Source organism: Pantherophis guttatus, chromosome 2, assembly GCF_059756535.1.
Source record: "Pantherophis guttatus breed Tessera chromosome 2, ASM5975653v1, whole genome shotgun sequence".
Lineage (NCBI taxonomy): Eukaryota > Metazoa > Chordata > Lepidosauria > Squamata > Colubridae > Pantherophis > Pantherophis guttatus.
In genome coordinates, this window is record NC_142064.1 from 163,236,792 (window position 1) to 163,260,544 (window position 23,753).

Consider the following 23,753-nt stretch of genomic DNA (forward strand, 5'->3'; position numbering starts at 1 on the left):
AAATACCACACAGATTCACGATGTCAGTCCTGCTTCAGTTTATGCATCTCTTCATTTGCTATTGCTATTGCTCTCCTGATCAGATTGTGAGATGCAGCTCAATCTTTGCATGAAGTTCTGGTAATTATCCAGCAAAGTATCACGGCCTTCAATGAGGGACACAGCCAGAGGTGGTATTCAGCAGGTACTGACCAATTCTGAAGAACTCATAGCGGAAATTTTGAGTAGTTCGGAGAACCAGTAAATACCACCTCTGACTGGCCCCGCCCCCATCTATTCTCTGCCTCCGGAGCCCCAGCTGATCAGGAGGAAATGGGGATTTTGCAGTAACCTTTCCCTGGAGTGGGGAGGGAATGGAGATTTTACAGTACCAAGCCACGCCCACAGAACTGGTAGTAAAAAAAATTGAATCCCATTACTGGCACACAGCTCTTTATTTCAGGAGACTCGGAACAAAGGTCACCCTAGTGATCTGTAGGAAGTTCTGCTGGTTGATCTTCCATAAACAATTCTTTCTGGGCTTTTCAGCTTCAGCAAACTCCCATAAGAGTGACGAAATATTGGTTGGGCTGGACTGCTTTTGACTGAAGTAAGCATTGTCACAATTATCATGCCAATTGAACCATGGCATATTTCAGAGTGATTTGTATATCCACTTATTAATGTAATAGTGTTTGGTGCTGAGTTTGGTTGTTTTCTTGCAGAAGTAACAAGGTAACATCATCAGTGCTAGTCAAAATGGGCAATGAAACATTTGTAAGAAAAAAACCAAGCTCAGAAAGCACCAAGGACCCCTCATTTTAACATTGAGGTACAAATATTTTCCTTTATTGGTTGTAATAGTGTTTCAGCAAGTTGTTCTTCAGATAAAGGGGTGCCCTGACACAATCCAAGACAAAGTTTGATGTTTTTCTGAATGTGTGTGGAAGCTTTGAAAATTGATATCAACTCCTCAAAATAGGCTAGGTGAGGAAACAGACATCACAAAGACTGTTAGGATTCTATTGTTGTAGAGTATAACAGAACGTCAAAAGCTTGCGTTTCCCACTACTTTGACTAATAGTAAAGAGAATCAAGGCAGAGTTATCCAGCAGTTCTTTCCGAGTCTCTCTTCTTCCTAGGGCTAAATATTCATTCCTCCTTCACGGTTAAACTCCATAATCTCTACACTCTGGATTGCCTACTCCAACTTGAATCAGCTTGACCTGTTAGATCATGTATGAAGGAAATCCTTGTAGTCTCATGATTCTGGGATAGAAGGGGAACTGAAACTAGGATAAACTGCTTCTCAGCAGTAGTAGTATTTTGGAACAATCTCAATGTCTTATATTATGTGAGCTGCTGAAAGGCATCAGATTGTGGCAGGATATATGTGCAATAAATAAATTAAATTATTACAAGAGACAAAGGTGATGTGAAAATATATTGGGGATATACAAAGACAGACCACTGTTCTGAAGGACCATTCTTCAAAGCCAGCTAATAGGCAAAGAGTTTCAGCAAAACACGAAACTGTTGATCTGCCAACAGTAGTGTAAGGAAACATTTAAAAATATTTATTTTACAAAATATAGCTTCTGCCTAAATTGAATTTGGCAGTTATTTATGTGCTTGATTTCATGTTAACCATTCAAAGTGATAACATCATTTTTTTTTTTATTTGGAGGAAATGTGAATCTTGGCACAGCTATCTTTAGGACTGATCCTCTCTCATGCTGATTGGAAGGAAGTCTTATAGGAAGTTCTCTTCAAGGTTTCTAAAAAGAACTGCTCTTCTTCCAAGAAGTCATGATCCTATTAGAAAAAACAAAAACAGAATGAAAATGGTGAAACGGCTCAAAAGTGAACCAAAAACATATAAGCTTCATGACCACGTATCAGAATTTCACTGTCCTTCCCATTTCCATAACTTGGTGTTTCATGCAAATTTTGAATTCAACTGAGCTCTTTTTCAGATAATAATTTTACCTGAAAGACAGTGAAATAAAATTAGATGAAATTAATGCTAAATAGAATAGTATTGTTACATGACTGCAAGATGGGTTTTCATATAAATTTAAAAAATAAAATAAAAACAGCTGTAAATTATAACCTCAGGACAGATGTTAATGTTCTCAATTCATAGTAGACCAAAAGCTGGACAATGTAATCTTACTCGTTCAGCTGTAATTTTATGCAACACCAATTTGGCACATAAATCTGCTGTATCTGGTCTTGGAAGTCCTTGAGAAGCTCCGGTGTTTCCAGGGTTGACTTTAGGTGGAACAGTAACTGGAAGAGGCAAAACTGGGAAGAAAAACAAGTTAGATATGGTATATAGTCATCTGTGTCATCTACACAGATACTTGTATAGATCAAAGAGGCAATGGAACAATGAAACAAGTTGTAGAACTCTCTTTTTATTTTGCTCTTTAGTTACTTTTTAAAAAATGTAATGAAGCAACGTTTAACTAAATTTTCCCTATTAGCTTATTGTCAGATGCTCCTCTGTATTTTGAGGGCCAGCGTTAAGAGTGCCAGGACCACTTTGTGTGGAAGAAACTGAAATTTGTGCTCCAAGACCCACTATTTAAATAATACATGAATTAGTCCCCCTCTGTCCCTTCAGTGAAAGTCATTTACATATAAAAGTCCTTGAAAATACATAGAACGGAATTTTACCTTCTTCCTTTATTTTGCCTATCAAGAATGCCCACCCCAAATGGCTGTGCAGGTACTTACAATGCACGTTGGAGATTAATTTGTCAGGAGTTCCCGATAATGGCACCTGAGCCATGTTCTGAAATGCCCGTGGGTTGCTTGGAAGTTCCATCCGTAGCTGTTCAAGCTGCCTCCTCTGGTGTGACAAACTGAGCCGCTCCTGGCTCATTGCAAAGGAAGAAAAATATTGTAGCAGTAGGCTCTGGTGTATCATACCTCAACCATCTCATGCTGAGCAGACCATTTTTAAATTTGCCATAATTTCTTAGATTATCAGAACAAACTGTAATTTTCCAATTTAGGAAGAGCTCCGGAACCCGCTCTTGCTTAAGAACGATTTTTTTCAGATGTGCAAGTTGTGGTCCATTTTGGAAAGCTGCAGTATGACCAGCAGCGTCTATGCTTCTGAAACTTCAAGCCCTTTTTTGGTGAAATTATGTTACAGACTGTAATACCGAAGTTATTAGAAGCAACAGCTCTTTGCACTGATGGTCTATTCACTTTCTAGGCAGTTTAAGAGGCTGGTACGGACTATTAAAACCCATCATAACTTGAGACCAGGTAGCTATGGTGTCTTCTGTTCGCTATTCATCACTTCTAATTTTGGGAGGCAGCCTTCTGATCTTTCTCAGCTTCTTTATCTAAGCATTCAGTGTTCCACAAAAAATAATTATGAGATATACATGTACATTTTTTTAATAAAAGCATTTGAAAGTGCTCAACTCCATTCTGTGATAGCACACTTGTATAATCTGGAGACAAATTAATCTGTAAAGTAAGAAAAGGATTTAAAAAAATAGTGTGCCTATGTACCTCTTAAATCTAGGCATGCTGTTGCTTACCTTGACTTCATGCAATTTTACAATGAGCTGATCTGTTTTACTATTATTTTATTAAATCAAATTATAGAGCCATGCAATTAAAATGCAACACAAATCAAAACAGCATGAACTGTTTTCATTCAATAAAACAGGATTGTCTGATTTTTGTATTCTGAGGCATATATGTCAATATTTGGATATCCTATACTTTCAAACATTGATTTAATATGTTAATTGTATTTTAATTCTGTTTTTAAGTATTTGGTCATCTAAAGGAAGCCTTAATAAAGGTTTCTCTACTTTAAAAATTGCTTCTCTTAGATGACAAGATAAGTAATAACAGAATAAAAAAAAACAATAATAAACAGTAATAATAGTAGTCCCAAAGGTGCTTTTTCAAGAGGCAACTGGACTTTCTTGTTATTCTTTGAAGACATTTCGTTTCTCGTCCAAGAAGCTTCTTCAGCTCTGACTGTATAGTGGGGAATGGAAGGATTTATATTCCTTGCAGACAGCTGGTCATTTGCATTCTTCAACGTCTTCAAAGAAAAACCAGAAAGTCCAGTTGCCTCTTGAAAAAGCACCTTTGGGACAACCATGACCCGAATGACTGAGAATCTCCATGGACAGTAACTATAGTCCGTAGGAACTGAAAATTTCCATAGGTTGGAAGAGATTACCTGATGCAAATGTTCCTCCTGCTGTCTGAGCCATTCCATTTGTTGCTGCAGAGTCTGGAGTCTGGCCTGATGTTCAGATTCTACCTTCTTGGCCTCCACCAGGGCTTTCTCTCCTTCTTCATACTTGTGAGAGGACAGCTTTAGGGCAGAAGGAGCAAGAGCCAGGTTTTGATCTGAGCTACAGTCTTAAACCTGTTTTTGCCTTAGGATTTAACCTGATATAATTGCATTCATGCAGCATGCTAAATAATGGATTGTTTCTGGTTTAATGGATTGGTTGTGCTATATAGCCACACACAATAGGAACGCAGTGGTTCAGTGGCTAAGACGCTGAGCTTGTCAATAGAAAGGTTGGCAGTTCAGCAGTTCGAATCCCTAGTGCCACGTAACAGGGTGAGCTCCCATTACTTGTCCCAGCTTCTGCCAACCTAGCAGTTCGAAAGCAGGTAGAAAATGCAAGTAGAAAAATAGGGACCACCTTTGGTGGGAAGGTAACAGTGTTCCGTGCGCCTTTGGTGTTTAGTCATGCCAGCCACATGACCACGGAGATGTTTTCAGATAGCGCTGGCTCTTTGGCTTTGAAATGGAGATGAGCATTGCCCCCTAGAGTCGGGATCGATAGCACATATGTGCGAGGGGAACCTTTACCTTTATATAACCACACAAGAGTTGCTTAACTGAGTATGATCCTGTCCATTATGTATTAGTCTACAAATTATTGTTAAAAATAAAGGTGGAATGTAAGAAACCAGCAGCAAGTTGTGACTGGTTTTATACGGTATTCATAGAGCGTCTGATGTGTCTGATGTGTCTGAGTGTCTGATGTGTAGCATATTTATTATACATCTTCTAGTGCACATTTTTCATGATGAAAGTATTTGTAAATTTTTGGGGGACTAATTTGCAATATAGCATCTGGTTTAAATGACATCATTTTTGTTCAATAACCCACATGCTATTAATGTTAGGCCACAGTTCTCTGACCATTTTCCTTCACATGCCTGCCTTTAACAAATCTTAGTTCATTAATCTGAACTTTCCCCACATCTCGAAAAGTGTAGTTTAAGGGTAGTTTATCACCCTTGATAGGTGATAAAACCTGGAGATGCAGATGTGGCTGGATTTTCCCCCTTCCCCTTTCCTAGGAAGTCATATTATGTAATTATGCTATCTGTGGAAAACTTGGCTTTAAGATTACATACTTAAGGTTCTCTTATAAAATCAACCAGGACAGATTAGTTTATTTTCAAGTAAATGACTTTCAGCATTACAACCTAGAGTCACTGTGAGGTTTTCCTCTCTTTTCATTATAGTAAATCGGGGAAAATCAAAAATGCAAGACAGCATTAGGTGCCTTCTCAAAAAACCACCTGCCAATAACTCTGTAAATGTGGCAATTACACTATTTAGTGTTTGGATTTGGAATCAGTAATTTAAAAGCTTATTCCCTAGCTTTCAAAGGAGCATATTACAGATTCTTTAAAGACTGTTTGCTGACCAAGGCTTTTTTTTTTTTTTTTTTGGCTCCTATGATACAATCCAGCCTTTTTTTATCTGATACATCCAGAAGTGCCAGGATATGCAATTTCCAGAATATGTAGCCAGCTGAGTCATATCAGCTTTTCTTGCTTGAATAGTGGATATAGAAAGGCAGTTTCTCTACCTTGCTCATGTTATTGATTTCATCTGCCCTCTGCTTGACATGCAAAGCTGTTGCATTAACCCTTTCTTTCTCCAGTCTCAGCTCCTGTTTCTCTTGCTCTAGAAGCTCTCGGTCCCTCACCAGCTGCTCCTCCCTTGATCTCAATTCACTGGATTTGATCTTCAGGTCTGCTTGTTCCTAAGAGGAGGAGAAGGAAAAATAGCTGTAGAGATTTGCTATTTTATATTTCTGTTTTATACTGAATTTAATCCACTTGAATCATATTTTTTAAAAAACACTTGAAAAAAGACCTTTTACGCAACACTTGGTATTTCCGTTTCCATGTCAATACAAATGATAAATGGTTATAACTGCAATCTAACCACTGCTTCAGTGCCCAAATATTCTTCTGGACTCTCTTCCCAGATTGTTCAGTAAAAAGACCGTCCAAGAATTAATTAAAGGGACAAAGATTGCAGCCCTTTACCTTTGCAAGACTCATGATGGCCCCTTCTCTTTGAGAGTCAATTTGCAAAGCCCGGTCAACCTCCCGCTCTGAACGTTCCTTGCTCAGCCTCTGCTGGACGTGCAGCTCTGACCACTCTGCCGCCACTTTACGGCGCTCTTCGGCACATTTCTGCATGACTGCTTTCTGTTCCTCAAGCAAAGAATTCTAGGAACAAGGAACAGGAGAAGGACTGGGAAATCAGTGTTGTTTTTGACAGCACTACAAAAAGTGAACCAAAGCAAAAATCATATCATAAGGCTGGAATGGACATTGGAGATCTTCTAGTCCAACCCCACTGCCCAAGGCAGAAGTCCTTAATCCATTGTGAACAAATCGTTGCGCAAAGTTTTCTTGAAAACCCCCCAGCGATGGAATATTACTCCAGGAAGCAAGTTGTTCCATTGACTAATAGTTCTCATTGTCAGGAAATTTCTCCTTAGTTCCAAGTTGGATTTCCCTCTGACTAGCTTTCATCCATTGCTTCTTATCTAGCCTCAGGTACTTTGGAGAATAAATCAAGCCCCTCTTCCCCGTGACAACTCACCCCAACCACACCTGTTATAGTCACTTTAAAAAGGCTGCTGCAACTTTACTTGGGTTTAATTGATGTATCTTGATTTTTTTCCTCTTAGTGTCTTTGAAAGCAAAGTACTATTTCTCTTTGAAACAGAATATGAATTCTATTTTAAATCTTCTCTGCTTCTATTATAAAAATTCTCTATAAATCGAGGAATAGCTAAAATATAAATGGAGGTACAAGGATATTGCTCTTGAGTTTTTTGAGTTTCTGTACAGAATGTATTTATGTACAATATGGTTCCAGATGGATGGATTCTAGTATTATAAAGCATTATAAAAACTACCGTGGAATTAGTCAGTTTTTCCTTATGCAGTAAAAGCAATTTTAAAAAATCAGAAAAGCAGTGAGGAAAATATGGGAGAATAAAAAGTGGATGAGGATATCAGATTCCTCCTTTTAGTAAAATTCAGTAAATGACATATACCCAGTTGCATTTAGTCCTCACTTCACAACATGCTCATTAACCACACAAGCAACAGGAGCACTTCTAACCTTTGCCCTCTCTAACTCTTCCCTCTCCATGGTTAGTTGCTGGGTCATGACTCTTCTCTGTTCCTCCAGGGAGCGCTGCAAAGATTCTACTTTGGCTTGTTCAGTGGTGACCCTCCAACGTTCCTAAGGCAGAAGAACACATTCGTCAGCTCCTGAAAGGCTTAATCCATCTTCAAGCAAGATAGCGTGTGAAACAAGCAGGAAATGCAAGCATAATTAGACTAAGCCACCCCAAATTCCAGCTGGAGTTTCCTTTTGAAGCCCTTCTGTGTCACAGAGGCAGTATCTATCCAAAAGGAAAATATTTTCTATATGTCTTAATTAATTGTTAATGGAAACACCATTTAAAACTGCAAGATATACCATTTATACCCAGCATGGGCAATTTGAGAAAATCTATTTATATGGATGTTAGGAGTCGAAAACAACTTGATGACAAGTAGTAATAATAATATAAAACCTTGACCATTATGTAATACTAAGAAGATAGTTTAAACTCTCAGGTGCCTTCCTTACAAATGCTCTGTTTGTCAAGTGTAACATTAGCTTGCACATTCTGTGCAGATCTGCAAACCCCACTCTTCCCAATACACAACACTTAGCTGTAGGTCATCTGTCATTTCCTTACATTGACCTTCCCAGGAAATATTCAGACTTCCTGACTGAGGAAGAGTCGGGAAGGACTGGGGAAGACACCTGTCAGTTGTTAGAGAGAAAATTCACTTCACCTAACTCCATTCTGACTCTTATCTTGAAGGGATAGTGACCGGATATGGCAATCATTCGGTATAGAAGCTCATTAAGATCTCTGTCACAGTAAACATTAAAAAAAAAAAAAGCTAAATCTGACTAGTCTTAAAGTTAAAAGTTGCCTTCAATTCTCACATTTCTGCCACCACCAATACCAACCAGGAGCCAGTTTAGCATTAGCTCACCTGTTCCAGAAGGCGGGTTTGCTCGTTTAGTCTGGCCTCCATCTTAGAAATAACCTCTTGTAGCCGGCCTCGTTCATCTTCCATGTCTCTCTGTTGCCGGTTCAAACGGTCTTGCAAAACTTTCAAATTGGGACAAGGAAAGAATTAGCATCTTTTTGCAGCCACCTGGGTGGTAGGCAGAACTTTTTTTGGGGGGGGGGGCGCAGCAGTGGCGGGGGAGCAAACTCAAAATCCTCAAATTCTTGAACTAGAACATCTGCACTGATTTTCAAAAAAGTTATCATGATCATGGAGATAAGACAGAAGACGAGGCACTTCTAGAGGAGCACTTACCCTACCCCACCCCCCCTCCCATTATACTCCTATGCTACTCAGCCATATGATCCACCAGGAGCAGCAGCACACCTGTCTCAGGACGAGGGACAGAATAGGACATTATTACAATAACATGATTGAAGTAGGGTGCCCAAGAATAAGAGTTGACCTAAAGCAAGTAGGGTCCCAATCATCAAAAGGCACATACCCCTAAGCTGCTCATCTCTTTGGCGAGCTCCCATCTCAAGACCTTGGTGGGTAGTATGGTGAGTGGCTTCCACCTTACTGGCAAGATCATTCAGGTTGCTGGAGAACTTCTCCATTTGGTCTATAACGCCATTCAAAGACCTGCAGGAGGCAAGCAGAGCACCACATTGCCTAGCCATTTCCATGTTTCTTACTGACTTCTCATAACAAAAGAATGAAAATCAAAAGCTACCTTCAATAATTTATACATTATTTTGTTCCCCTGGATATGAACCAAATCACTTCTGGGGACCTGGGCTCATACATGACTTTATTTTTGAGCTGTAGGCTTCTGCAACTTAGCAATTGATTTGTAGGTTTCTGTATCCAAATTTGCCCATGTGGCATTTCTGGTCAGCGTTGCTGGAATTATTGACTTGAATCCCTTTTAATACAGCCTTAAAACTCTTGGTATTTTGCTCTAATATGGACTGCACATGTCCATGGATGCAGTCATAGGTACCCCTCATCCTTTTTCTTTCATAGGAGCACTGTAAACTAAAGAAGCAAACTGTGGAGCTTATTCCACTTACCAAGTCTGCATTGATTACCAGATATAACTATTTATGACCCTTACAACTGGGTATAAGTTCCAATCGGGTGAAATGCTCCCGGTGTTGGACCGGATCACCCGATCTGGTAACGATGGTGGTGGGTGGTTCAGAGAACCGGTAGCAAAAATCCCTGCCCCCCCCCCCCCGCCCAGCTGAGCCACGCAATCATCAGAGGCTTTTTAAAATTATTTTTAAAAACATTTTTTCTACAACCTCTTCGGCCAAAAAAATGCTTTTAAAAGTAAAAAAAAAAGGCTCTGATGATCGCGCGGCTCAGCTGGGATCGTCAGAGGCTTTTAAAAACCTCTTCGGCCAAAGAGGTTGCAGAAAAAAATGCTTTTAAAAGCCTCTGACATCAGGCAACACAGCTGAAGAGGTTGTAGAAAAAATGGTTTTAAAAGTTAAAAAAAAAAGTTGCCCATGCCCACTCAGTCACATTACCCCCCCCCCCAAACCACACCTACAGAACCGGTAGTAACAAATTTTACGTTTCAGCACTGTTCCAATGCTCTAATGCTTTAAGGTAATTAGCTCCTGTTACCTGGTGTAAGAAGTGGCACTGGTCACTGCATCAATCTCCTGACTCTTCAGTTGTTTCAACCGTTGTAACTGCTCTTCATGATCCTTGCGCATTTCCAGGATGGACATCCTGCAAAAGTCCAAAGGGCCATAAACAAACAAACAAACACTGCTTCTCAATTTATTTCAGTGTATACATAAAGCTTGGCTAAATGCGTAGAGACTCAGATTCAGATTTGTCAAACAAAACAAGCTTACATGTTTGACTTATTGCTTCTGTAAAGCATAACAATAACCATCCGTTCAAAGTCTAAGAAAATTTCCTTCATCTTCCCCCACAATATTACCGCTGAAGCTCCTGTAGGCGATCAATTTCCTTGGCTTTTTCCTGCTCTAGCTCAGTCAATCGACGCTGATGCTGGGCTAACATCTCCGATTTCGCCTGCTCTGCGCTCTGACAGCGAGAAAGGTATTGTGCAACCAACTCCTCATTTTCTTGCCGGAGACGATCCTCACGCTGACGATACGAGTCCTCAACAACCTTCACACGGTTCCTAGCTCCCCAGTTGGCAGTGTTGGGGAGAGGGGAAGAATGCAACATATTTTTGTGCAGCCATGGGAATATTTTCTGATGATCAAGTCTACATTTAAAAGGAGCTGGCATGATCTTGGAGCTGGTTTCATGTTTGAAAACTGTGCTCCTCATATCAGTTTAGACCTATGTTTTCCTTGCCCTTCCCAAAAGTGGTATTATCCAGACGTATGTAAACCACAATTTCTTTGTCTAAGCTGTCTATACATTTCAGGAATTGAGCCTGAATATATCAAGATGGTACCAGGTTGGAAAATGCAGATAAAGATAGTAGGAGAAATAACTTTTCATGTATATTTTTATCTGCTGCTGTTTGTCTCTTAATGGTGTAGTTTTATAAACTTTCATGTTAGGTTTTCCACTTGCTCCAAAATATTCATGCTCTGTTTGGGAATGACAATGAACTACAATGCAAGGATATAATTAAAGCATTTCAATAAAGAACCCTGGTCCTCGGAAATAAGACCCAGACAGAATTCCTTAAAATATCCCTGAGAATTTGAAAGCAGGAATCTAAATCAATATAACCTTAGCTCTGAGTAGGATAATACTAAAATTGGGAGTATTTGATAAATGTGCATTCCTCCTAGAATACAATCTCAACCTCAGTCTCAAGGATGGGACCTCTTCTAAATAATAATTTTAAAAAATCTGTCTCGATTCTAAATTATGAGAAGATTCTATAAAAATAGCTCTTGTAACAATAACCCACAAAGCCCTGCAAACATAGAAACCACAAGAGTTCCTGCTTATGGGACTTCCAGTGGTGAGGGGATTAGAATTTATATTTAAGCGTCGCCTTCCAGTTTTCCATGTGGTTCCCACTTCATAATTTTTTCACTTTATATATGTAGTACTAGACATACTTCAATAACCTTTAATAACCTTGAGTGGTTTCCTCCATTTCTACCTGTGTGCATTCTCAATAAGTTCCAAATCCTCTTGGTGACGTCGTTGCAGACTTTCCAGCAAGAGTTTCTGCTGGTTCTTCTCCAGTTCAAGTCGCCTTACCTGAAATGTTTTTTTAATAGTTATTTTTAAAGCATGTTTAGGAAGGAAGGAAGGAAGGAAGGAAGGGAGGGAGGGAGGGAGGGAGGGAGGGAGGGAGGGAGAGGGGGAAAGATCACAATGTAGAATAAACATAACTGTAATATAACATAACCTTGATAAGAATGGTGAAAAGAAGAGGAGGCAAAACCTGCTCCCTACCTAATCATTCTGAGGGAGCAATTCAAACCTCTTCTTGCAGAGAATTGTGAAATAGATATATGTGTAGATACTCGAAAAGAAAATAAGTGTGTACTTGTGACCATGCATAGCATTATGGCTATCGAGGCGTATGTGAGAATGGACATCTGGTTATAGGAACAATTACAAGAATGCGATATGTGTGCATGAAAGTCCTGACTTGTTCTCTATTACTCTAACTATTAGTAGAGCTTCTTGATTGCAAGCGTAGCCCTTTATCAAATAAAAAAAAATAAAAAAAATAATAAAATTCTTGCAAGTCTTTGATATATAAACCAGTGCTTTTGTATTAAAAGGAGACTTCTACCTAACTTTTTATTTCTAAGACCCATTTCTACCTAAATCATATGAAGAAAGATGCAGGATATGTTTACTGAAAAGAAGGACTAAGGGTGACATGATAGCAGCGTTCCAATATCTGAGGGGCTGTTAGAAGAGGGGGTCAACCTATTCTCCAAAGCACCAGAAGGCAAAACAAGAAACAATGGATGGAAACTAAACAAGGAGAGAACTAGCTAGAACTAAGGAGAAATTTCCTGATAGTGAGAACAATAAACCAGTGGAACGACTTGCCTCCAGAAGTTGTGGGGTTCTCCAACACTGGAAGTTTTAAAAAAGAGATTGGACAACCATTTGTCTGAAATGGTATGAGGTTTCCTGTTTGAGCAGGGGGTTGGACTAGAGGACTTCCAAGGTCCCTTCCAATGCTGATATTCTGTTATTTGCACAATGCCCTTACCTGAACCTCAAGCTCAGTGAGGCGAGTCTGGGCACTCAAAAGCTCGGCCTGATAGGTTCCCAGGGTCTCTCGGAGCTGCGCTTGCACTCCCGCCATTCTTTTTTCATAGTCAGCATTATTAGGTGAGCTCAGGAGATGGGGTTCCGAGATCAGAGCCTAAGAAAGAACGAAAAATGTCATAGCTTTAAATATCCAGCATACTTTTAAAAAGGTAGACATCATTCTCTATTCCACTTTATCAATTACCAATTTCATAAAGGTTTCTGGAAAACCTGTGCAAAGTTTTGTACTCATTTCACTGGTTTTAATAAAGGGAAGTTGGGTGTGGAGTCTCCCCTAAGTACCAAGAGCTATGAAACCTTTTTAGAAGCGATGTAAATAAGTGTTTCTAAGACATAAACTGAAGGGCTGTGTTGTGAATTTTTCTTTCTGCTTCTCCAGGTTTCACAAGCAAAAAAGGGAACGTGTCTGCAGCTCCTTAAAACCTAGTGTGCCTTTCTGTACACCTGATCTATAGCTGCGAAGGGCAGATGTGCAAGCCTGGGAAAAGATGGAGATGCTGGTTTGATGTGAGTGCCTGCCATTCCAAAGCACCTTTCTCCCTGCAAATCCCCAGAGCCATGCATCCGGAATAAACATATGTAGGAGTAAGTCTTAATTTACATAAAACTAGTCAAGGAGTGAATTATACAAGAAAAAAAAAAGGAATTCCTTTCCCTGGATATTTATTTAACCGCAATAGGTAGGTTATTATTTGAAATTATTTAAATCAGGATGCTATAGAAGTTCCCTCTGGGCTAGAAAAAAAATTGAGAGCATTTATTAATATGAATGTATGCTTCAACTGATTCTTATAATTGGAAGGGAAAGAAACTCCTCTAGATTATTATTTGGGTTTTTTATGTAGCTACTCCAGAACTCAAGGCACAATCTTCTGGACAAATGTTTCTTCTTAACATAGGCAAAAAAAAAAAAGGAATACATTTGCAAGTCCAGGAAGTGCAAGGTCCAGGATACTACAGATAACCAGATGTTGAAGAGATATACTAATTTATCATTCCTGCTGATATTCATTATTTAAAATGAGTGCATTACTCCACACCTACCTGGGAATTAACAGGAACCTTAGTAATTTCTTGATGTCCTTGCCAAAAGGTTGCAGATGCTGAAATCCAAGCCACAAAAATATCAGATGTAGTAATCAATTTAGGTTTTCCATTTCAGAGAAACTGAATTATAGGGAGAAAATATTGCTATTAAGAGCACATAATGCCCACTGTTATCAGATTTAAGAACTAAGATACTTGTGGCCTTCATGCTGTTTCCTGCAGTTCCTGCATAGGAATCACTATGTCTGGTATCCTGTAATTGACTTGCATTTTTGGATTAACGTCTAGAAGAGAGACTGCTTAGACAAGCTAGCTCTTCCTGTTTACTCTTGCAAAGTTGTAAGATAACAGGGAAGAAAGGTGAACTGAAGATAGCGCTATTAAAAGTGGAGCCAATAGAGCAGCTCTTTGTAATTCCTCCCTGGATAAGGAAAAGATTTGAGATCGCCCACAAGTGCTCCAGATAGTTGCACCTTGCAAGGAGATTGCAAGACTGTGCTCTGAGACAGGTTTAGAGCTCTGGGAGCCGAGGGAAGAGACATTCAGCTGTCAAAAAGACACTGAATTCACATATTAGTTTTCTAATCACTTTTGGAAATTGCTTGTTAATTGCTTTTCCGCTATTAGAAATCTTTGGAACATCAAGTCTGCGGATTCTGGGGGAATCTCCTTCAATCCTTAGCAAAACAAGTGTCAGCCCCAGAGGCCATCTTTTTCTTTGGATCTTCAGGGCTACCACACTTAGTGCTGTGGGAAAGTGGGAGGGGGGTTGTTTGGAGTTAGTGGAGATATATAGACATAACAACATTCTTTTCTCTGGGAGTCAAGGACGTTCAACCTGCACCTCGAGAGGTGTGACTGGGAGGCATCTCCAATTGGGATGGTGGATTGAATGGAACATGTGATGGACATGTGGGTGCAAGGGAAGGAACTTGGACTTTCCTTTGGGTGGGGAAAATCCAGGGGCTTTCAGATTTGGGTTTTCCCCAGATGTGCCAATATGACATCTCTAATAAAATGAAACTTTGAGGAACTGCTTGCCTCAGAGTCTTATTTAGTTGGGGGTGTTACTTGGAACCCTGACAAGAAGTTTTAAGTACAAGTTTAGGGACTTATTTTTTTAAAAAAAACAAATAGCAAAAGGTTGAATAGAACTTTGTTTTGGGAAAGTTACAAATAGACTAAAAATCCAGATGGATTTGATTTTGGATTTAATTATAAGAATCCTTCCCATGGGAAAGTGCTTGTGTTTTGAATTCTTAAAAAAAACAAACCCAGGATAGGACACTAGATGGAACTAAAGATTTCAATTTAAAGGAGAAGAATGCTTAGTCTGAATTTACCAATACAGAATGGAGTAAAAAATCTTAACATTGGACATAATGACTGTTTTTGAACCATGGATCCAGAAGTTAATTTTAAGAGTATCTGCCTCTATAAGTAGACTATGTTTAAAAGAAAGACTACAGTTGTTACTTTAGTAACACGGTTGTTAAATGAATCTGGCTTCCTCATTGACTTTGCTTGTTAGAAGGTCACAAAAGTGATCCCATGATCTCAGAGCACTGCAACCATCATAAACACATGCCAGCTGGCCAAGGATCCAAATTTTCCTTATGTGAACATGGGGATGCTGCAATGGTCGCAAGTGTGAAAAATGGTGATAAGTCACTTTTTTCACTGCTACTGTAACTTTGAACAGTCGCTAAATGAAAGTCGAGGACTGCATTTGATCAAGGTTAAAACAGATATCCTGCAAGCCCTTGATGGAATTCTGTGGACATTAGGACTAAAATGACAAGGCTTTAAAGATTTGATTATAGCTAAGAGATGGGATTTGGAAGAAGAAATCATTTATTTATTTATTTTCTTTACTATATACTTGTGCTCTTTTTTTTTCTTTTCTTTTCTTCTTTTATTTTTGGGGGTAAGTGTATTCATTTTTTTATCATTGTAATTATAATTACAATATTTTAAAAATAAAATTCCTATGAAAAGTTGTGAGATCACAAACTTCCTGCTCTAACCCCAGTTAGATAATTATTTCCCTATTTTGTCTTAGCTAGGTGTTCCATGCAAAATAGACACTTAACCCCAATGAATATGTAAGCTGTCCTTGCTGGTGACTAAAATAAATAATTCAGGGAGAGGGAGAAGTTGAAGGGATAGAAGACCTGCTCAGTAAAGTAAACACTTTCTGAATTAATTCCATGGAATTTCCTCCCTACTGCTTTGGCTCACCACTGGAGCTATAGAAGAAATCTCTCTGATGCTCTAAACCAGGGGTATCAAACGTGACGTATCATGACTTTTCCCCCCTTCGCTAAAATGGGAGTGGGCGTGGCCAGGGCATGACGCATCCGGCCCGCGGGCCCCAAGTTTGACACCCCTGCTGTAAACATAGAGGTCATGTTAATAAACATTTAAAGATGCACCCTGGCATCTTTTCCTGTATACAGTGTACAACCTCTTCAATATTCAACTTGCAAGTTCTAAATTAGCTGGTATGGAGTGGAGAAGAGAACTTAATAGAGAAGTAACAGAGATGGAAGGAACTAAAAAGTACTGTTCTCTTATATTGCAGAGCAGGGGGGTGGACAATCAATATACCATCCATGAACTCTTTCATTCCATCTTCCAATCGTGGACCAGATAAGATTGAGCAACTGATTTGGCAGCAAATCAACAACAACAAAGGCTATTTTGTGTAAAACCAAGCTCTCAAAGAAGAGATGCATCAATTCCCCAACATGCTTAACACATCTATTTTGCTTAAATCCTACTCACAGGTAGTCCTCGACTCATGGCCACAGTTAAGCCCAAAATTTCTGTTGTTAAATGAGACATTTGTGAAGTGAGTTTTGCCCCATTTTACGAACTTTCTTGCCACAGATGTTAAGTGAATCACTGCAGTTGTTAAGTTAATAACACGACTGTAAAGTGAATCTGGCTTCCCCATTGAGTTTGCTTGTCAGAAGGTCGCAAAAGGTGATCACATGACCTTGGGACATAACAACTGTCATAAATGTGAACCAGTTGCCAAGCATCTGAATTCTGAACACATAAACATGGGGATACTGCAAAGGTCGCAACTCTGAAAAACTCATGTCATATTTTTCAGTGCCGTTGTAACTTTGAACGGTCACTAAATGAACTGTTGTAAATCAAGGATTACCTGTACATCAATACATTTTAAAGAGGCTGTAAGATTTGCCCTGCTCCCTTCACTGGATTATAGCTCCACTTCCTGCAGCTCTCCAAAAGACTAGAGTCTGGCTCTTGGCGGTATTAAATACTTCCCCCTTCCCTGTTATACTGAACCAAGAATGTCTTCCGAAGGCTTTCTAAAAGCAGGAAGAAATGAAGATTCCTGGAAAGACCAGATGCAATAGTACAGTGTCTCACACCCTGGATGACAGAGTTGTAAGAGAATGACAGGAATGGATCTGAGGTAGATCTAAAGCAGAGATATGTCTTTGAGCCAAGAACCATTATATTAAATGAGGCTCCGTTCCAATAAGAGGAAATGGAGGATTTAAAAATATGATTTAACTGCAAATGTAATCTAGTTCCCCTGTGTTTAATCATGTTTCACTTAAATGTACAATTTGTTGGCAACATTTAGAGAGAATTTGCAGACCAACCTCAAGGTTTTCAGGAGCTGTGTAGTAGGGGAGTGGGGGTGGGATAGATTATGTACTTCTAGCCCAAAGAAAACCGATGAGGAACAAAGAAAGAAATGAAGATAAAATCAGGATGTTTGCATCTCACTCTTTAACAGAATCTAACAGTACTCATACTGTGTTACTGGGTAACCCAAGCTTGAAATGTTTCTACCATTGTTTTTCCCCCACCCCCCGCAATGAAAATTAAGCAGCTTGCCTTGAAAACAAGCCAGTAGAACAGGCCATCTTATAACATTATTAGATGCCTTGTCTATCAATGATGACTCTGCTATAATGTGAATGTGCATTTCTTGGATAGTCCGGCTGGAGCTTGAATCTTACCTCTTGAAATTGTATCTCCAAAGGGAGTCCCTTTCCTGGAATCAGATGGAAAAAGAGGGGCACTTTGTTCCTGAGATCTTTCCCAAGGAACGAAAGACCTGAAGTAAGCAGAGGATGGTAAGGTTAAATGAGAGAGGAATCAAATGCAGTTTCTCATTTTTGGAATAAGGGCTGTGAAAATAACCCTTCGAAGCCAATGAAAATAAGGTAGTCGGCAAGTGGTGGAGTCCCCTATGATTTTGTTGCCAGAGCCAACTGTCTTTTGGGAAGGGAAGAGGGGAAAGTATCCTGACCTTGCCCTTCCAACATCAGTGCTCCGATTAAGGTGAAGGCTAAATAATGACTATTCTGCCAGATTTAGCCAAACATCTGATAAGTATCTGATCCAGCATTCTGTCTCCTGGTTCATCAGTTAGATCTGTATTTCTCAACCTCAGCAATTTTAAGATGTGTGTACAGGTAGTCCTTGACTTACAACAGTTCATTTAGTGACTGTTGGAAGTTACAACGGCAGTGAAAAAAGTGACTTATGCCCATTTTACATTTATGACCAATGCAGTATCCCCATGGTCACGTGATTTACATTAGGAAGCTTGACAACTGACTCAAATTTATGACGCAGTGTCTTGGAGTCATGTGATCTCCTTTTGCGACCTTCTGACAAGCAAAGCCAATGGGGAAATCAGATTCACTTAACAATCGTGTTACTAATTTAAGAACTGCAGTGATTCACTTAACAAATGTGACAAGAAAAATCGTAAAATGGAGCAAAACTCACTTAACAAATTTCTCACTTGACATAAATGTTGGGTTCTATTGTGGCCGTAAATTGAGGATTACCTGTACTTTAACTCCCAGTATTCCCTAATGTGAGAGCTCCCTTCCACCAATATGCTGCAGAATTTTGGGAGTTGAAGTCCACACATTTTCAAGTTGGTGAGGTTGAGAAACACCGAATCAGATGCCTCTGAAAAACTATCATGCAAGTTCTTACTCCAATTGTTCCAATCTGGCAGGTTTATCTGATGTGGCAGCAGATAGATGTTGTTCTTGAGTGGAGATTACCTGTTGGCTGATAAAAAGAAAACAAAAATGTGAATTCAAACTGTCATGTGTTAATTAAAGCAAAGATCTGGCTACCTTGAATGGGAATTGCAGAAATCAGTCTAACACATGCAGAGACCATCAGGATTTGGAAATCTGCATTAAAGAAACTACTTTCTTGCTCCTCCAGTATAAGCTACAAGATCTGTCATGAAGGAGGACGACACATCAAATACTGATGATTACTTTCCCTTAAGTACCCGCATGGAATATACAACTTGATATATTGTCTATGGAGATTCTCAGTCATCCAGGTCATGGTTGTCCCAAAGATGCTTTTCCGAAAGGCAACTGGAGTTTCTGGCTTTTCTTTGAAGACGTTTCGCTTCTCATCCAAGGAGCTTCTTCAGCTTTGAAGAACTGAAGAAGAGTTGAAGAAGCTTCTTAGATGAGAAGCGAAATGTCTTCAAAGAAAAAACAGAAACTCCAGTTGCCTCTTGAAAAAGCACCTTTGGGACAATTTGATTTATTGAATTTATTTGAGACAGTGAAAGTAACTGACAGCCTTTGAGAGGAAATGAGATTTTTCATTTATAGAAATTGAAAAATGTCAAGTGGACAAATGAAAAGCCCTCTACTCTTACCTGGTGGGATGATCCCCATGTGTCTGAACATCTAAGGATCCGGATCTCTTCTTCATTTTCTCCCGTGTTTGAGATATTTTTTGAGACAATACATTATTCAGCCAGCTATCACCATCATTCTCAGCTGGTTCTTTCTTCTGAATGACTTCTTCAGTAACTTGTTTGGTTGTCAAAGGACCCTGGATGGTGGTTGGAAGTGGAGGAGGAGGATGCTTAGCTTCTGAAGGAAATGATGGCATATCCAGTGTGGTTCCTCTTGCGCTGCTTTTGCTAGGTTCTTTGAGTGGAGATGATGGTAGCAAGTCACTATCTTCATCCTTCAATCCCAGCCAGTCAGCCCCAGACTTGTTGCGTACGGGACTGTTAGATGCTGAGGGGGAAGGCATTGATCTCTGTTCTGATTTCAGGTCACTGAGGTTCTCGGAGGAAAACCTACAAAAGTTTTTGCCAAGTGAAAATAATTTTAAAGACAGACTTATGGGATCAAAATCAAAAGGTTAACCTGGCCTACTGTTACCTGACAGACTGCCGTCTCGACCTCCGTCCCTCTGGAGTTGAGGCCATAGTAGGTTGGTAGGCGCCAAAGGTGAAATCATCTCCCAGAGCATCTTCCTTATCTGTACAATGGCATTGGGATATATTTTTTAAAAAGAAAACTTTCATGCTGCTGTTGTAAATTTTAGAGTCTCCAGACTGAAGCCCAAACAGGTCAAAACAGAAGATAAAATATAATGTGGAGATTGTAGATCCCCCACAGGGATATCAGTTTTCAATTCTTAAATAAGTGTTGTGGCCTGTCAGCGGCCTGTGTAGATTGTAGCTGATTCCGACAACGAGGAGGCTGGTATGGTGCTGCATCAGCAGCCTGTGCAGCTGGTGCTAGAGTTGGACAGTGAGGAGGCTGGAGAAGATGTGGTGCCAGAGGCAGAGATTCAGCCAGGCCCTTCAGAACCTCCAGAAGCTCCTTTAAGTGAAGAGGATGAAGAGGAGGAGCCTCTTCTCAATGCACGGGTACGCACAGCTGCCAAAAGGCAGGAGTGGCTCCTCAGGAGGAGGTCTCCTCGAGAGTAAGGCTTGGGGCTAATTGGCCACTCCCTTAGCCTATTTAAAAAGGAACGCCGCTTGCAACAAGCTGTAGAGAACAACTTTAGTTCACTCTCCTTCGTGTCTGCAAAATTGCTTCTGGGCTTTCTGCCAACTCTAGTAAGAGTGATTACCTTATCTTAGAATTCTGGTAGGCTGTTAAGACAGTTCATTAACAGCCTTTGAATGATAAAGACTAAGTTATTTGAGTAAAATAAGCTTTGTATAGAGTTTGTGTATGCTCCATTCTTTGGGGTCCATAGCTGGGGCAGAACAATAAGGAAATAAAAAGAAGAGCTCATGGATTTTGGGTAAAATGCAGTGGTGGGTTCCAACCGGTGTTACCACCGGTTCTCTTCACGCATGTGCTTTCTCTGGAACCGGTACTTAAAAATGCTTTAAAAAGTAAGAAAAAAAAGTTCCAACGATCGCGCGTCGCTCAGCTGATCATCGGAACTTTTTTTTTTTTTTTTTACTTTTTAGGCATTTTTTTACTACCATTTCGGGGGACTAGGTAGTAAAAAATGATTTTAAAAAGTAAAAAAAAGGCTCTGACGATCACAGCTGTGGTGCGCGATTGTCAGAGCCTTTTTTTTACCTTTTAAATGCATTTTTTTACTACCGGCTCCGGCGAATAGGTAGTAAAAAAATGCTTTTAAAAGGTTAAAAAAAAGGTTCCAACAATTGTGCGCCACAGCTGATCACTCCCCCGTGCGCTGTTCTACTTACCTTCGCAAGCCTTCTTTTGGTGTGCACTGCGTGCGCATGGGCGTGCCCACACCTCGCATTTGGTTGGTGGTATGCACTGTTTGGCGCACAGGGCGCATGCGCAGCCCGCGAACCAGTAGTATACCAGTTCAGATTTCACCACTGATATGAGCCCCCAGTAAAACATCAAGCAAACACATGAGGTAACAAATTCCTTCTTTTTTTTCAAACAACAGACACTCCTTTAGGTTTCTAATGCAGATAAACAACACCATAATTATTTCAACAAAAAAGTAAGAGTACTGTTTGTATGATAGCGGTCCCTATCATGCTTACCTGTCTGCTTCTGATATTTCTTATCCAGCTTAAACTCCTTCGGTTCTCCTGTGCTTGGTCGCTCTAGCAGCTTTTTTGCTGTTCCTAGACCCAGCAACTCATCTTGCCTTGCTCGCACTGGACCAGATTCTTTTCTTTAATAAAAAACATAACCAAACGATGTTATGAATTAAAGAAACTGAGGATGACAGAAAGAGAATGGCTTTTTTCAGGATTTCTATGTTGTATTCCAGCTTTTACCTCATGGCTGACAAACAGCAGACTGAAAACTCATAGGTGGTTTCGGCTTAATGCTAAGAAACTAGAATACTTGATGAGAGTTTCCAGAAATCCATAAAAGTCTGCCACTATAACAAGTAAGAGATTAGATGCGATCTACAGACTACACTGGGAAATTTTCTTCTCTTTCCTCTTAAGTAGGACTGATCAGTGGCATTATTTGGGATATAGAGCCTTGGTGGCGCAGCAGACTAAAGCACTGTTAAGTGCTGTTAAGTAACACCAGCTGCCTGCAATTACTGCAAGTTCAAATCTCACCAGGCTCAAGTCTTCCATGCTTTTGAGGTAGGTAAAATGAGGACCCGGTTTGTGGGGGCAATAAGCTGACTTTGTATAAAAAAGAACACCGCTTGGGGGGGCCGAAAGCCCTACTAAGCAGGTATATACAAAAGTATGAAGGCTACTGCTTAATGCATTGTAAGCCGCCCTGAGTCTCCGGAGAAGGGCGGCATATAAATCGAACCAATAAATAAATAAATAAAGGTAATGAACCCGTTGTTAAGCAGAACATCATGATTGCCCCACTTAGCAACAACAGTTCTAGAAGTCCCAGTGCAATTAAGCAAATCGCCAGCAGTCATTGAGACATCATGTGATAACTTGCAACGTCTAGCCAGTTTCCCCATTGATGTTGCTCATCAGAAGCCAGTTGGGAAAAGCATGAATGGGGATCATGTGACCGTAAGATGCTGTGACTATCATAAATGTGTGATGGTTGCCAAGAGCCCAAATGGCAACCAAGTGACTGCAAAGATGCTTGGGATGGTTGCATGTAGAAGAACCAGTTATAAGTCACTTTTTTTCAGCACTGTTATAACTTTGAATGGTCTCTAAACGAATAGTTAAGTGATATAATCAACAATTGGGATTTTTAAAAAGAGGTTAGTTAATTCTTAATTAATTGGTCCTTCTGTTATGCTACAGATAGTACAATAAAATCAATGGTGGTAGTATGAAGTTGCTCATAATTCATCCTTCTTTATTCAGCTGACCTTCATCTTAATGGAAATGCAGTTGCCAGATTTCCCAGGCTTTTGATCATGCCAATTAAGAGAAAGGTATTTTAATTTACTCCTACTATGAAACTATTGTAGTTTTTTGCATATCCAATAATGCCATGATTCCTCTTCCAGAGAAAGATATTAGTGGCTCATTTTATTTTATTATTTGTCAAATTTATATGACTACCCACCTCACACAAAGTGATTTTGGATGGCATACAATAAAACTAACAATTAAAAATGTTCTGCAAAACATTTTGAACAGAGACTTATTTCTTATTTTTTTTCCAATGCATGCTTTCCTTTTCTACCTACAAGGCATTTAAGGTGGTTAATAATTAAAAAAATACCATTTAAAGCTCATTAAACAGAGGCAAATTCTAATGAATCTAAGCCTAACTGTCTAGCTTACTCTTCATTCCTTCTGCCAGATTTCACTTCTGCCTTCGAGGTATCACCAAACCCCAGAGCCTCCATAAGATCATCCCCATCATCTTCAAAGGTTAATTCCTCTTGTTTTTGCTTAGGAGCAACAGCATGGCCATGAACTGTAAGTAGAGATACATGGACAGGTTTTCTAGAGTTTGTAGAAGCCAAAGAAGTCTCAAGCAAAACAGTTCTAGAACCGTATTTTACCTTTCTCATTAGGGGTCCCATTGATTTCTGGAGTAGTTTTGGTGATGGAGGAATGTGTTTTCTTCACTGGGGTTTCTTCATCATCAGACAGAAGGCCAGCCAAAGGATCATCTATATCTAGAAAAAGGACATATCTATGAACTTCAAGAGAGCAATAATTTCAAAACAAGCACAACTGAGGAAAATGAAAAGAACTGCTGTACGATTAGGAGATTTTATAGGTCAGAAATTAGGCCCAAACTCAAACCACCTTGAAGGCTAACTCAGCACAATAGTCTTAGGAGATTTATACATTAAAACAATCAATAGGTTTAAGGAAGCTACCACAAAATGAT

The 23,753-nt window shown here is 39.7% G+C and overlaps 1 protein-coding gene across 1 annotated transcript in view; it reads right to left on the bottom strand.

Moving 5' to 3' along the window:
* Positions 1 to 1,639: 1,639 nt before the first annotated feature.
* Positions 1,640 to 23,753, bottom strand: part of FBF1 (Fas binding factor 1) — a 38,857-nt gene continuing 16,743 nt past the window's right edge. The window contains exons 10-30 of the mRNA XM_034408618.3: positions 23,419 to 23,535; positions 23,195 to 23,330; positions 21,503 to 21,636; positions 19,893 to 19,992; positions 19,376 to 19,807; positions 18,682 to 18,759; positions 17,688 to 17,785; positions 13,678 to 13,736; positions 12,572 to 12,727; positions 11,495 to 11,595; positions 10,340 to 10,546; positions 10,015 to 10,122; positions 8,882 to 9,021; positions 8,359 to 8,477; positions 7,424 to 7,546; positions 6,331 to 6,516; positions 5,865 to 6,041; positions 4,202 to 4,339; positions 2,722 to 2,860; positions 2,156 to 2,286; positions 1,640 to 1,794 (exon numbers count right to left, since the gene is read on the bottom strand). Coding sequence (XP_034264509.1) covers positions 1,711 to 1,794; positions 2,156 to 2,286; positions 2,722 to 2,860; positions 4,202 to 4,339; positions 5,865 to 6,041; positions 6,331 to 6,516; positions 7,424 to 7,546; positions 8,359 to 8,477; positions 8,882 to 9,021; positions 10,015 to 10,122; positions 10,340 to 10,546; positions 11,495 to 11,595; positions 12,572 to 12,727; positions 13,678 to 13,736; positions 17,688 to 17,785; positions 18,682 to 18,759; positions 19,376 to 19,807; positions 19,893 to 19,992; positions 21,503 to 21,636; positions 23,195 to 23,330; positions 23,419 to 23,535 — 2,963 coding nt within the window. The 3' untranslated portion in view covers positions 1,640 to 1,710. The remainder of the gene's footprint in view (positions 1,795 to 2,155; positions 2,287 to 2,721; positions 2,861 to 4,201; positions 4,340 to 5,864; positions 6,042 to 6,330; positions 6,517 to 7,423; positions 7,547 to 8,358; positions 8,478 to 8,881; positions 9,022 to 10,014; positions 10,123 to 10,339; positions 10,547 to 11,494; positions 11,596 to 12,571; positions 12,728 to 13,677; positions 13,737 to 17,687; positions 17,786 to 18,681; positions 18,760 to 19,375; positions 19,808 to 19,892; positions 19,993 to 21,502; positions 21,637 to 23,194; positions 23,331 to 23,418; positions 23,536 to 23,753) is intronic.